The 15,487-nt window shown below is 34.1% G+C and overlaps 2 protein-coding genes across 3 annotated transcripts in view; both read right to left on the bottom strand.

Moving 5' to 3' along the window:
- Nucleotides 1–10,475: 10,475 nt before the first annotated feature.
- Nucleotides 10,476–14,034, bottom strand: LOC130635620 (uncharacterized). The gene is made up of 2 exons (XM_057445002.1): nucleotides 12,928–14,034; nucleotides 10,476–12,822 (listed from the first exon to the last, which is right to left on the bottom strand). The coding sequence occupies exons 1-2, from the start codon at nucleotides 13,603–13,605 to the stop codon at nucleotides 12,739–12,741; spliced, it is 762 nt and encodes a 253-aa protein (XP_057300985.1). The 5' UTR covers nucleotides 13,606–14,034; the 3' UTR covers nucleotides 10,476–12,738.
- A 506-nt stretch (nucleotides 14,035–14,540) lies between these two features.
- Nucleotides 14,541–15,487, bottom strand: part of LOC130635597 (probable E3 ubiquitin-protein ligase HERC1) — a 43,108-nt gene continuing 42,161 nt past the window's right edge. For both annotated transcript variants that reach the window (XM_057444978.1, XM_057444969.1), the window contains exon 62: nucleotides 14,541–15,383. In XM_057444978.1, coding sequence (XP_057300961.1) covers nucleotides 15,219–15,383 — 165 coding nt within the window. In that variant the 3' untranslated portion in view covers nucleotides 14,541–15,218. The remainder of the gene's footprint in view (nucleotides 15,384–15,487) is intronic.

Raw genomic sequence — 15,487 nt, 5'->3', positions numbered from 1 at the left:
AATATTCAATCCTAAGCTATTACAAACTCGTTCCTAGATCCTTTTGCTAACGTAGCTTTATATCGAAATGACAAAGGGTACAGGGATCAAAGATAAAGATTTCTTACAGTTTTAAATTGAATACACTGGTGACATCTTTTTGTTTTAAGTATTTAACAAAACGTAACACCTGTTATGCATTTCGCCTTAACCATTCGCACTTTCGTTCCGACAAATGAATGTAGCGTAGAGAAGAAGACATATAACTGTGCTCTTTAATTGTTTCACTTTTATGCGATTTAATTGGGATTTATATTTGAGAGTAAAAATAACGAATTGGATCACTGATTTGGAAAACGATTTTTTGTACACAAGATTTAAAGTTAAATAGAAGAATTTTGGTTAGGATACAGCTTGATAAAGGTATTGGTAATTATGCATTTTAAAACGAAAACTGTCTTTCCTCCATATACTATATTAGTATTGAAGTCACTCTCTGATAATAAACACTCTGGACCATCATAAGAAAAAAGGCGCCAGGGACTAAAAGCTGGATTACGTATAGATAAAACATTGGATAACCGACGATGATTCTCTTTTTACCACTTTTGTTCCCATTTCTCCGGGATAATCCATACACCATTTATAAGGAAATTACGGTGATTTTTATTTTACCTCTTGTTTTCAACAGTATCTAATAATCCATATCGTAATTTTTCGAATAAACGCCCAGGGCGTTTATTAAATTTTGTGAGTGAGAGCTTAGTATTTTTTTTAATTACGGATGAAAGGAAAGACGCCAGGAATTACGACAAATATTCGATAAGCCTTTACAAAAGAGATGTTCTTATTGGACATATGTATGTTACCATTTTAAAAATAAAAGTTGGACTAGTTAGTAGTATCAACTAGTTTCTGAGGTTTTTAAAAATGAACTTGCTAAGAGGAAAAAACGTTTCCTACGGCAAAGTTAAAGTTGAGAAAAAAGTGTACATAGATAATTTCTTATTACGAATAAAGAGGCAAGAGAGTTTTCCTTTTGGTTTGAATAAATGCTCCCGCTGGATGTGCGCTATTCCAGCGGGGTGTCTATTAAAGGCAGCTTTTAAATTAAAAAGATAAGAAGATGGGGGCGTTTAGACAAGAGGGGCGTTTCATGAAAACAGCGATTATTTAAACCATTAACACATTTTTTGAAAGATTACAGTGATCCTCCATTTATCAGTTTCATCTGCAACCGCCTTATATGCACTATTCTATCTAAGATAGTACAAAGATTTTTAATTTAACACTTTTATTCCAGCCTTCTTGACTGACCCCAAGATTGAACCAGAATACCGTAATGATCCGAACAAGCGCCCTGGGTGCTTATTAAATTTTTAGATATTTTGGGCGCTTAATCGAGGGAGGGCTTAAAAACGCTGGGCGCTTTCATCAGGTGGGCGCTTATTCGAGGGGGCGCTTAGTAAGTGCTGGGTGCTTATTGAACTTTGAGGAAATTATCTGGGCGCTTATTCGAGGGGCGCTTAATAAATATTGGGCGCTTATTCGGATCTTTACGGTGTTTAATTTTTATTATGTACAACTGGTTATTTTTTGCTACTTTTTTAATTTCACAATAGGTTTGAAAGTAATGGAAGGTACAACGGGCGTAAAGAATCAAACAACGGAGAGGAATACGGATATAGAGAAAAAGGTTGGTTATAATTTTAAATGGTTAGTCATTTTGAGGCTTAATACTAATATAAATGCATAAAATGTCCAACCAGTTTGTTTTTATTTACATATATGTAAATTACATGACCTTTCTGCTAGTGCTATATAGTTTTTGCCGGCGGCGTTGTCTTATGTTTAAGCATGTTTTGCCGTGTAAATACAACATGTTTTCTCAGAAAGTTTTCAATTATAATAATTATGTCTAAAAGGCGGGTAATCTCTTTCGTAGAGTGGGATGAGCAAAGATGGAACAAAGCAAAAGAACCCATCAACGGCAACGGAACTTTTAAAAAATATTTTAGCGTCAAAGAGCAAATTTAGAGAGAGCAAAGACAAATTTACCGAGCAAGAGATGACTTTGCAATTAGTTAATGTGACAAAATCAAGCGCCAAAAAAGAAGAATTGGAAAGTAAGAAGATAGTGAATGAGGCCAAGCAATTGAAAAGAATGTTTAATAAAGTTGAAATACTGGACGGTAGATACATAAAATTCGAAGACAAAGACAAACAATATAAACCCGTTGTGTGTAAAGAACTTTCTCTACCTATTATTAACTACCTCGATCAGGGACCAGCTTTTGTATCTTGTAAACCTTTACCAAAGGAATTAAGAGATAATACGCAAATTCAATTGGATTCGAACTGTAAAGACGTGACTAAAAAGGAAAATGGTTATTGTGAAATATGCGCAGTACATTTCGAAGATCTCGAGATTCATCGATCAACTGAGCAACACACGGCATATATATCTGATAGAGCTAATTACGCTAGCTTGGATCGGGTGATCAGTAATGTTAATAAAAGAAATGAAAACGAAGTAACTGAAAATTGTACCATTAAAGGAATCAGCATGTTTAACGCAGAATTGATTGTAACTGTCATAAGTTGTGGCTATGTCAAAGGTACTATGGAGGGCAATGAAGACTGTTGGAGGCACTTGGCATTTGCCAATGGTGGTAGAACTCAGAAGGATCTTGATGACACAAAATTATTGGAATTGGTACCTGAAGAGATCATGTCCATGATAGAGAAGCAAATAAGGCAGATTCTTGGAGAACATTATGAAAACGGTTACATTAGAGATTACATCATAAAGGTTTTACTCCCGGACGCTATTATATGCTTGTTTTCTACAGTAATGAAATGGACAAAAGCAAAAACCGAGGAGCACTTCAAAGTATATCTTACGTACATAGATGAGAATAACGATATGACTTTTAAAGAAGACGAGACTTTCCAACAGAACATCAAACGTGGAATGGTAAATCATCAGAATTTTATTAAAGAATTGCACTCAAAAATTCAAAACAAAAGGTCACAAATAGACTTTGAAGTCACAAATGGAGCAACAGAAGCGACGAAAGTTTCTGATGCTGAAATAGAAAGTGAGAAAGAAGTTTTTCTTCAATCCACAGAAGCCAATGCGACAAATACAAAGGAACAACTTAAAAAAAGAAAATCTGGTAGCATCGTTAAGGAATGTCCAGTTTGCAATATTAGTCAAAAATATATTACGCGTCATTTACGTAGAGCGCATAAATGGAGCTGGGAAAGTGCAGCTGCAGCCTCGAGTCAATTCGGATTGAAAAATAGCCAGAAGAAAGGTGTGTTTGTTTGTTATATCATTGAAACCTATTCGGTCCCGGGAGGGCGGGGGCGGATTCCGCCTCAGACTGTTTTCCTTTAATAACTTCCTTATGCCATGTTGTATGGCAATGAAACTTACTAAGATTCAATAATTATCTATTAGGCACGCAAATGCCAAATGTTTTGATCCCACACCTCTAGGAGGCTTAGATATTGGCTATTACTCGAAACTACTCCTAAAAATCTCTATCAAATCTAATAACTTTTTTTAGGATTATCCTTAGAGCATGAAAAACTTACATCACCACTTCGTTTCCTTAAGTACAATAATTATTCCGATTTCCAAATTTTGTCGTATTTTACCCAAAAACCAGGTTTTTTCCAATTTTCGGGTAAAATCCGACAAAATTTGGAAATCGGAATAACTTGTTAGGCGAATTATTCAAAAACCGAAATATATGTTAAATAAATTTTATTTGGCTTTCAGATAGTGGTATTTTAAATAAATTTCCAGCTTTCGGTAATGTCACAGAAAAACTGCTGACATTTCTGTTTTCTTCGTAATATAAATGTGCCAATTTTTATTTCATTGGGACAAGCCTCTAAAATGTTAGTTTCAAAGCAGGGATAAAACGCAGTCAGACTATTCTTAGGACAAGTTGCGACTTTCTTGGCAAATTTAATTGTGCACAAAAATAAATTCCTCATTTCTACAAGCATATGTGAATAACCGTATATATTTTCGTCTTTTCTTCCATTAAAGAGTTGGACAAGAAGAGTAGCAACTACCATTACAGTCGAATGTGTCCATTCCCGAACTGCTTTCTCGTAAGATCAAACTTGCCTGATCATCTAGCAAGGTTTCACAAAATAGAGAAAGGACCCAAATTTTACGAAATGCTTAAAATAGCGCCAAAATTCGAAGAATCGTATCTGCCAAAGGACTTTTCGCAGTCTCCCAAAAAATCGTTCCAAGACATCCTCGTCAAGAAAGCAGAGGCCGCAAGTAGTAATGATAACGCCGATATATCGCAACACAGGAAACGCAGGTTTGATTACTCATCGAGACCAAATTCATTAGAGAGCAATGTGGTACCCAAAGAGACCAAAAAAACAGTCTTTGTACACGGCGACGATCAAGAGAAGTTGGGAAATGAGGAATCCAGTTGCGTCATTGAATCAATGCATCAATCTTCTAATGTTAATGAATTTTGTCAGTTGCGGCTACGGCCAAAAGTAAGATATGAGATGCCCGCAAAAGAACAAGTGCCGGAGTCAGATGATTCTACTGAGGATGAAAGTAACATTAGCGGCGAATATTTAGGAGAAAGAAGTGGTGATGATGATTGTTGCGACCAAGCTCTTGGTAAGAACGTGGAAAAGCTTGTAGAACGGTTTAGGGAGTATATGGTTGGTCCTGATCGCAAAAGAGATGAAGCTTCAATGTACGTAATCGCTGGAGATATTCGACGTATTTTTCGGGCTATAAATGTTAAAGATGACGTGAGTATAGTTTTCAAAAATGGTGGTAACGACTTTAGAGAAATATATTTGAACCAATACTGCAAGCAAAAAAAAACGAAGCCAACAAGCGTGAAGAAATACCTCTACTCTTTAATTGATTTATGCGAATTCTTAATCGCAGAAGATGTTGCCCTACCAAACGTTTCCAGCCACGACATTACAACAATGATTGGTAAACTCAAACAATGGAGAAAGAACTTTAGAAAGGAGGAGAAGCTAGCGCGATTTGAAAGAATGTCTGAAGATCAGGAAATGTTGGTCACTAAAGATCAAGTACTGAAATACACAAACAGTAATCAGGCTCGAAAAGCCACGGAAATTATTCAAAAGTTAGCACAGTATGGTGCTTACCCCATAAGTCAAACTGATTATTGTATGGTGAGAGATCATATTTACTTTACAATACACTTTACATTGGCACAGCGATCAGGTGTTACTGCCAACATGACCATGAATGAATTCCTGAATGCAAAGAACAAAGACGGAGTGTGGATTATCGATGTATGGAACCATAAAACAGTCGAGACTTATGGACCAGCTAAAGTCATATTATCTGAAGATAATTTTAATAGTCTGAAAACATACATCGATTTTGCCAGGATTCAAACTAATCCAAGGTGCACCGAAGTGTTCCTAAGCTGGTCTGGAAGAAAAGTGAAATCGGGCGATATAAGTAAAAGACTCCATTTGTTATGGGAGCGAGTAGGCAACTTTGAAAACAAGATAATACGGAAAAATCTCTCGTCGAAAATTGTCAGAAAGTCTGCAAGCACAGGCCTGAGAGAGTCAAAAAGCGCACATATCGACGATGCTGCAAACTTAATGTCCCATAGTATAAAAACCGCTGACCAGCATTATTATTTACGGAACATAGAAAAGTCTTCGTTGATTGGAACAAGTTCGATAACGAATTTGTTTCATGGAACAGATGACATCAATAAAACGCCAACGAAGAAAAAGACTTGGACCGAAAAAGAGTGCGAAGTATTAAAACATACTTTTGATGAAAAAAATGAGATCAGTCTAAGTGAGGTGAAAAAAAAGAGCGACTCCCTGTCGTCACTGAATGCTTCTCCCAGACAAATGTATGACAAGCTTCGTCGTATGAGTAAACCTGCATTTTCTCCCATAAAGCGACGAAGTTTATTTTCCAATGAAGATATAAAAACATTAAAGCATTATGGAGGTAAATTAATTGAAGGAGGTGCGTTAACAGAGGAGAGAGTAAGGGATTGTCTGAGAGAATGTAATTTGATGGAAAACTTTAGTTTTACTCAAATTCGAACACGAATCATGTATGAACGCAAGAAAAGGCTGGTAAAATAAGGTGAGTAATTTTTCCACATTTTGTTTTGAAACGTGTGGTTATATCAGTGGTAACTAATTTTTACTATCTTATTTCTCTTTAGCTGATGTATATATTTGGATTTACGACTACCTGCTTGCACGGTTCGAACATACATATCATAAACTAACATGTTATTAGATTTTTTAGTTTTATTATTTTTGTTAAATTATCGTGATAAGGACTTTATTAGCCGTTGCAACTATTTCACCAATTTACAAAACGTTCGTTGTCGTAGTCACGTAGTCACCTCATTCACGCGTAAAAACACCAAAGTTGTTGTTTTTATACCGTCTCGTATTCAGTTATCATGTGACTTTAAATTCTTTAATACGCTTTTTATATAAGAAACTTTTGGTCTTACGTCAATGTTTTTAACTTTACAAAGAGTGCCTCTGAAAATTTTTAAAATCATTGCTCTTGACACGCATTAAAATTGTTTTTTAGAAGAAGTTTTGACAAGTTGTATAGTATATGTCAGGATATAAACGTTTCTTATTTGGAACGTGTATTTCTGCATATTTTTTTCATTTTTTGAAGTTTTTTTCTAACTTACTTTTGTTGTCAGATTTTCCATTGACTGTTTTATGTTGTTTATAATTTTTGTTAAACCTTTTTTTTGTTACAAGTATTGTGACTTTCAAGAAAACGTACTTCAACGCTTATACATTATATATTGTCTCCAATGCGCATAATCTGTCGCCAGCCGACAATTTTTTGTCCTCAGATATAAATCAGTATAGCTATAGTTGTATATCATACAATAATTAATCTGAAACCTTGTACGTCGTAATATAAAGTTCAATATTTCAGAGACAAATGATTTCTGAAACTCCTGATTTTTTCATTTTTTAATATATCCAAAATCACAATTATGGGGGTTTGGGCCCTTTAACAGAACTACTTGAATTTCTTGGATATCTATACTACCGATATAAAAATAATTACTTTGATGTTTAAAAATGGGATAGCTGCACAACCGCTAATTATTTTAATTATCTCGGTACTTGCTTTTGTTCATCGCTTCAACATATAGGATAGCTGCGCAACCGTTGATTATTTTAATTATCTCGGTACTTTTATCGATTTAATTGCGTTTTTTTCATCGTTTCGACAAATAGGATAGGTGCACAACCGCTAATTATTTTAAATATTTTAGATCAATTTAATTGCGTTTTATATAAAGGATAGCCGCACAACCGGTAATTATTTTAATTATCTCTGTACTTGCATGGATTTAATTGCGTTTTACTATCTTTCCGATATGTAGGATAGCCGCACAACCGGTAATTATTTTAATTATCTCTGTACATGTATGGATTTAATTGCGTTTTACTATCTTTTCGATATGTAGGATAGCCGCACAACCGGTAATTATTTTAATTATCTCTGTACATGTATGGATTTAATTGCGTTTTACTATCTTTCCGATATGTAGGATAGCCGCACAACCGGTAATTATTTTAATTATCTCTGCACTTGTATGGATTTAATTGCGTTTTACTATCTTTCCGATATGTAGGATAGCCGCACAACCGGTAATTATTTTAATTATCTCTGCACTTGTATGGATTTAATTGCGTTTTACTATCTTTTCGATATGTAGGATAGCCGCACAACCGGTAATTATTTTAATTATCTCTGTACATGTATGGATTTAATTGCATTTTACTATCTTTTCGATATGTAGGATAGCCGCACAACCGGTAATTATTTTAATTATCTCTGCACTTGTATGGATTTAATTGCGTTTTACTATCTTTCCGATATGTAGGATAGCCGCACAACCGGTAATTATTTTAATTATCTCTGTACATGTATGGATTTAATTGCATTTTACTATCTCTTCGATATGTAGGATAGCCGCACAACCGGTAATTATTTTAATTATCTCTGCACTTGTACGGATTTAATTGCGTTTTACTATCTTTCCGATATGTAGGATAGCCGCACAACCGGTAATTATTTTAATTATCTCTGTACATGTATGGATTTAATTGCGTTTTACTATCTTTTCGATATGTAGGATAGCCGCACAACCGGTAATTATTTTAATTATCTCTGTACATGTATCGATTTAATTGCGTTTTACTATCTTTTCGATATGTAGGATAGCCGCACAACCGGTAATTATTTTAATTATCTCTGTACATGTATCGATGTAATTGCGTTTTACTATCTTTTCGATATGTAGGATAGCCGCACAACCGGTAATTATTTTAATTATCTCTGTACATGTATGGATTTGATTCTGTTTTTTGTAATATGTATGATAGCTGCACCGTTATTACTGAAAATAGGAAAATCGTCTCTTTCAATACCTTAAAAAAGAAGCTTGCCAATTCCTCCTTTATTTGTTTCTATATTTTTATCAATGCAGTATGAATTTTTTTCTTATGTTGAGATATATATGTTAGCTCTACAACTGTTACCGACTTTCCATACATATCTTGTTCGTGTGGGCGATTTTGGACAATTAACAACAACATATCAGCGGCATGTTTCAGCTTCTCCCACAATGTCTGTATAATTTACGTTCACTTAAATTCAAATATTCAAGTTGTGCACGAAAATTGCCAGGCTTTTGTGAAGTCATTTATAACTTCAGGTAAAAATAACATGGCCGGAAATAATCGGAAAGACTATGTAGTCATAGAGGGCATAATAACTTTCCTACTAAAAAAAGGAATATGTATCTCTTTCTATCTTTCGGCTTCTGATGGAAAATTTTTATCGACATTTTGATGCAACTACAATGCAGCTTTTCTAAATTACAAAAATATCGAAATATTCATCGTTTTTTTAACATTGAACCATGAGAGCGTTGATGTCTGGAAGGGCATTTTCGGCCAATCTAGAGATGCAAAATTTAAAAATTTTTTACTCGGCGCCCGTCATGGGGGTGCCTCGGGTAGTCATTATAGGTCCCCTCCTCAATACTAAAATTGTGGTTACAGTAATGCATCTAGTCTTCTTTAAATTTCTTCTTTAAAGTGTCGAGTTTTCGTGATTTTTGTTTTAAAGATACTATTAATTTTTACAAGTATTTAGTTGTCTTGAATAGTACTTTACGTGTACGTAATTTAATTGCGTTTATTCGAGGCGATAGTAAAAGTATATAAAAAATCCATAACTGCTATTGTTTGCTCTTTTTATTAAAAGGTAATTTCACTGGTGATATTATAATATAGAAATTTCGTTAATACAACTAAACACAATCTCTCATATTTGATACATCGGTAAAATAAGGTATCCTAAAAAACTGCAATAGAGACGAAGTGTAAAAATTTGAATAAAGACCCCTCTTTTTTGAACGTCTCCCCCCCCCCCCTAAAATGAAAACTCGATTGAAAAATCTGAACGAGGGACTTTAGCTACTAGACTTAAGATATATTTTATGATCGTGTCAAGAGTAATGTCAGGGAGTTATAAATGGATAAAAGTAGTAGGAACGTGTGCGTAATAATCCATGCTAAGCGTTCACTAAGGAATTGATCGATTAACGAATGGAATTAAATGTTGGTGCGCGAAAATGAATGATGGGTTCCATAAATTTTTATAAAAACTAGTTGATAAGGCCCATGAAAAAATTTCATTTAGGAAAAAGATCGGCCCTTTGACATTTAATGACCTTTAGCAATGACCCGTCGATGTAAAAACCATATTTTTAGGTGTTACCTGTATTGTGTGGAGTTTTAAACTCTGATCAAATTAATTTATAGGATCGCGCGGTTTTGATTAGCACTTAAAGAGATTTAAGAATTATTGCTTACATCAGCAATGTTTCTATTTTACAAAAAATTTTTTGAAAAATATGCTCAACCGGTGCCTCTATTGTGTAGAGCCTTAAATGTTGATCAAGAAAATAGATACGATATTATGTTTTTGAGGAACGGTTGAACTGATATCGTGATCAGAAAAGTTTTTGATGACGTCGTTAGCTATCTGTTCCAAAATAGTTAGGTTGACCGAGCTTTAGAAAATTTTTTCGAATTGCTACACACACAGGAGATGGCGTCAGTTATTTCCACTCGTTTCTTCAAGTAGGCTTAAAATTAAAACTGTGATGTATAACGTTTCCACTAATCTTAATACACTACAACCTTGACGCCAGTCTTGTTATAAACGTCAATGATACGTCTTTCGAATTTTGATGCCGTCAGCAATGAATCATGGATGCACAAAAAAGCTTTTTTACAATTTTATTGTATGGTGAAAAGCTACTGTACAAAGTAATGTATTGGATTGCGCAGTTTTTATCAGCAAAGAAAGATATAGGATTATAAAAAATAAAAAACTTTCCCACCAATGCACCAAAATGTTTTGACTGATCAAGAAAATATATACAAATTTGTGTTTCGACGAACGGGAAGAGACATTCCATATGGTGATTAAATAGATGAAGTCATTAGGCAGGCCTGTTCTGAATCAGGTGGGTTGACTCAGATTAAGAAAATTAGTCCTTAGTTAGTTTTAGGTAGTCCCTTTACCCAGTCGGTTACTTCTAAAACTTAACAGTGCAATACAATGCCTTCACTAACCTTAATACTTTTCTCTGATGTCGATATCGTTTTAACGTAAAAATCGGTAGATTGCAAAAGAATTTTAGAGGTGGTGTGGTATAGACTTTGTTAAAGAGAAGTACGAAAAAGAAAACCCACTTTGCAAAAGTCACAGACAGACACACGGAAGTATCCTATTTAAGTTTGATAAACTTACTTATGATAAAATACCACAAGATGTTAGCATCGGTTTATTTGACTCTTCTTGAAGGCCTATTTCTATTTGACTGTGTATATTGAAAATAATGAATAAAAAAAATGTTTATCATGTGTTTTAAAATTTCTTTAGACATACACAAATCTTACCACTTCTTTACTAAAACAATCAATAGTGTATGAAGCCTTCATTGCAAAATCTAAACGAGGGGATTTCCGCTACAAGGATTACAGATAAATTGGAAATCAAATTAACAAAACTTCAGAAGTTACCCACACACATCCGTTCTCTACATACGATACTTGGAATCCTTCACCGGAGAGTAGGGACAACCAATCGAAAAACAATCGAAAATCAAACACTACCGCTTAAACACTACCACAGGCTATATTCGTCAAAATAATCACGCAGCATGCAAATTGAAATAGATACAACGCCCAGACCTGGCCCTGCAGCACCCTGAGCTGTCGGTCCCCTATTTTATAATAACTCCCGCTTGTCTGCGCACGTTTTTTACATAAAAAGAACTTTACGCACTACTGTGCCCTCTCGATTGACATGGTCCGTTATACAGGACAATGTACCTTCGTCACTTAACGTCTTTGACGTGGTATGTATCCGCCCCTGACTTTCAGATTTGTTTTCACAAGATTTCGGATTCTCAAATTCTCTCTTATTAACCTATTCATTGTTACCTGGACAAAAATATTCGAAACTTTATAAGTTTTCTGTATTTTGGATTTTCTGTCTTTTGGACTTCCCTTACCATAAGCAAAATGAAAATTTGGGTGAAGCTTTGAAACCAACACTCTGATTGGGAAAGAAACTAATTGAATTATGCTAATACTTTAATTATTTTGTCTATGGAGAGTAAGCCAGATTGAAATTTCAAATAACAAGTGCTACTTACCAATTTCTTCTGTCAATTTGAATTTCCAATATACATTTGTACTAAAACCTTTAAGTCATAATATTTTTTTTATTTCAAAGAACCGTTCCATCATACTAGTGGTGTCTTCCATACATACTTTTTGTATTTCAACCGTAGGGCCAGAACAAGGAATTATCTTGCGCGATATCTTTCTTCGTCATTGATTTTACATAAAAATCACGCCATTTAAAAACAATAAGGTCAAAAAGGCATTTTATTTAAATTTATCATCCAGCAGGTTAAAAAGGAATAAAGATTAACGTGCGCAAAAATATAATTCCCTGAAAAGTTTTTAACCAAATGAAAATTTCGATGGTTTTTCACTGTAGCAACCTTAAACATAAGGGATATTTCTTCTCCGTACATTTTCACTAAGAAATGTCCTCTTTCAAGGACTACTCTAACCTCGTCCCAAGGCCATCTTGTATCTTTTCTGACCCCGGGATGCCCTGGGGACGAGGTTGCCACTACTCATAATCACCCTAATCACCCTGATTTTTATACGGGATGTTTTATAAAAGGATTCAGGCGGTAATATCTGATAACATCGGGATTGGAAACTCGTTTTTATTTTAACATGAGAAAGCACTGTGGCAACTGTATTTTCCCTTATATAATTTAGTTTGTTTAATTTATTTAAAGTCGGATATATACTTTACAGTAGTTTTTAATTATATATATTGCTTTACATATAGCACAACTTATTTTTTCTCTTAGATATATTGGCCACCTTATATTTTTGCGTAATATGTTGGCCAACATATTAAAAATCATTTTTGTTTCGGCTTACGGCCGAATGTTTTAATAATATTGCTGTCAAATTTGACAGTAATTCTCAAATTTGACAAGATTATTATCAATATTTGACAAGTGTTATTACATCAATTTACAACAGTTTTTGTCTCTTGTATTGATTAAAAAATAAAAGTTTCGTGCATTAGGTCCCTATTTCACATTTTGAAAGCTCGAGCATGAACTTTTCGTATTCCGGTTGCCGATATGAAACGGTTGTGCAGCTATCCTATAAGGAATCGGGAATATTATAATAATAATAATAATAATAATAATAATAATAATAATAATAATAATAATAATAATAATAATAATAATAATAATCAAAACTCACAAGTTCCTCATTTTCTGCAAGTTGGAGATGTGTAATTAGATCGGATATTTGTTTCGTGGAAGAATTGATGTTGCATTCATCTACTACTGACAGCCACTTTGCTACCTGGTTTGCTAGTTTGTAATATGGAGAACCTGGCATCGATAAAACTGGTCTCATTGGTGTGTTATTTTTGTGTACTTTAGCAAGTCCGTAGATTCTAGGTGGTTGACTTCCTATTGGCTTTAGTTTATCATAAAGCTGTTCACTGATTTTTCCCTTCACTTTTAACTCTTTCAGGACAGATGTAATTCTTTCTTCTTCTTTGAACACAGGGTTCTTCTCATTTTTCCTTTTAGATGTAAGTTTATTAAATTGGGGTAAACCAATGATGTCGTTCATTTTGTTGTTATAACTTTCAACTTTCATAACACAAATGCCGATGCCCTTGTCGAAGGGAACTGCTATCAAGTTGTTGAGTTTTAGATACTTTTTTGTCATTTGAATGTTTTTAGATGGTTTTTGCTTATTGCATTTCTTAACGTATGCCAAAGTCTTAACATTTATGTCAGTGATTAGCTCGTCGTTAATCTTTTTATCTTTGCAAAATCTAATCAAATCATCTAAACCAGTTAACACATCATTTTTGTTGAACTTCTCTATGATGGGGTTTCTTGGACCCAAGGCTAATGTTTCCATAACATATTTTGGGAGTCTCTCCGTTAATTCATAGCAAATTACTGTGTTTGTCACATTAAATAACGGTTTTCCTTGCTCATCTGACAGTTTGTTCAATTTCTTATTCAGCGTATCTGCATGTGTACTTCTGAACTGTCGAATTTCGAGTCTAGTATGGAATATAATTGATGGTATGATACGATATGATTTAATTTTTAATATCTCCCGATTTTCATGTAGTTTCTCTTCCGCCGATAACAAATCTTTCTTAGCGTTATATAACTCCTTTCTAAGCAATTTCAGTTGAAATTCCAATACAGCTTTGTCGTCAAAACAACCATTTTCGGGGATACGAAACTTAAGAAATTTCGGAATTATGTTTGATTTAAGACATTCTTCAAGGAAACGAATACGAAGACTGTGATTCTCTTTTTTCTTTATTATTTTAATGTTTTTAACAGTTTTTACTGAATATGTTTTTTATATTTTAGACCTGAAGATGGAATAAATTTCCGAAATATATTGTTTAATAAATATAATCATTGTTGGTCATTTTGATTTCAATATTACATGGAACCACAATGTTTCTGACTTAATAATAATAATAATAATAATAATAATAATAACAAATAAACAGATGTTAAATCCCTGGAACTGTTCCCCGAAATATATTTTGTCAAATACATTTGGAATATTCGTTTTACAAATTTTCGGATTGGAAATCAGCCTCGATCTAGCCATGCCAGTATAGCTGGATCCATAAAAAAGACCAGGTTAGACTGGTAGTCTGTTTGAGCATATTATACATGACATGATCATCAGAGGTTAGTTTACGACGTATTTAGGCAGCCAGACGAAGTATAAACCCGTTAACCTTTTTTTTAATAGCGGTAAGAACATAAACCCCAATTCATTTCAATAGCGGTGAAAACTGGATCGTCAATGATAGGCAGAAATAAAGACAATTTTCACACATGTTTATTTGCGGTAAAAATGAAAACACAAATCTTTCTTTAAAAGTTTAAAAGTACGAAAATAATAATTCATAATAACTTATAGACCTAATATATGTTATGCGACTAAATTCTAACTACAAAAGAATAAAATACAGTCCAGATAATAAACAACCCACAAAAGGATAAAATACAGACAAGACAATAAATTATGATGCATGGTGAGTATAATTTATAATGGCCGGTTTCTATCAAATCGTCAAGGTATAACTGGATTAGTACCACTGCAATACTCGTATTAAGCAGCACTTGATAAGAGCTGGCCACAACCCTGGACATAATATACTGGATAGTAGGTTTGAATTTCGAAGATGATAAGCAAAAGAAGTTGAGGATCTGTTTCTATCTAAGTAACACGCACTCCGAATTTGTCAAACTTTTTTTTTGTTCCCAGCGGACTTTGGATTGGAGATCTTAGGCTATTAGGTTAAAGTCAAAATCTTAAACGGTTATAATTCGACGTTGCTTGCTTGGCTCACACCCCTGCGTAAGAAAAACTTTTCGGATACCCAGTATCATATAGTGCGGATAATTTCCCTGTGTTGCGTTTGTGCATGAAGAATCGTATTCACCCTTGACATGATAGAAACCAGTCAAAAATGCTTACTTAGAAACCACTCGCTATGTAAACATACCATTTTGTTCTAACATATAATTGTCCGTATCAATAGCTCGACAATTGTTAATGGCGTATCGCAGCTTCTCTGCCATTACTTTCTTTGTCGTATATGGCGGCAATCGTAAGACAAAAAAACAAGTCTGTGCTGTTGGCAAACCATCACGAGGCTAAACGTGTTAACAAGAGTTAAAACAACGGCGTTTCCTCTTACATCAATACAAAATCAATCAAAAAAAGACTATACAAGGAAAAATCTTGGTCAAAATGTTGA

Source organism: Hydractinia symbiolongicarpus, chromosome 1, assembly GCF_029227915.1.
Source record: "Hydractinia symbiolongicarpus strain clone_291-10 chromosome 1, HSymV2.1, whole genome shotgun sequence".
NCBI lineage: Eukaryota > Metazoa > Cnidaria > Hydrozoa > Anthoathecata > Hydractiniidae > Hydractinia > Hydractinia symbiolongicarpus.
The sequence above is the reverse complement of the archived record's forward strand: the minus strand, read 5'-3'. Positions and strand labels throughout refer to the sequence as shown.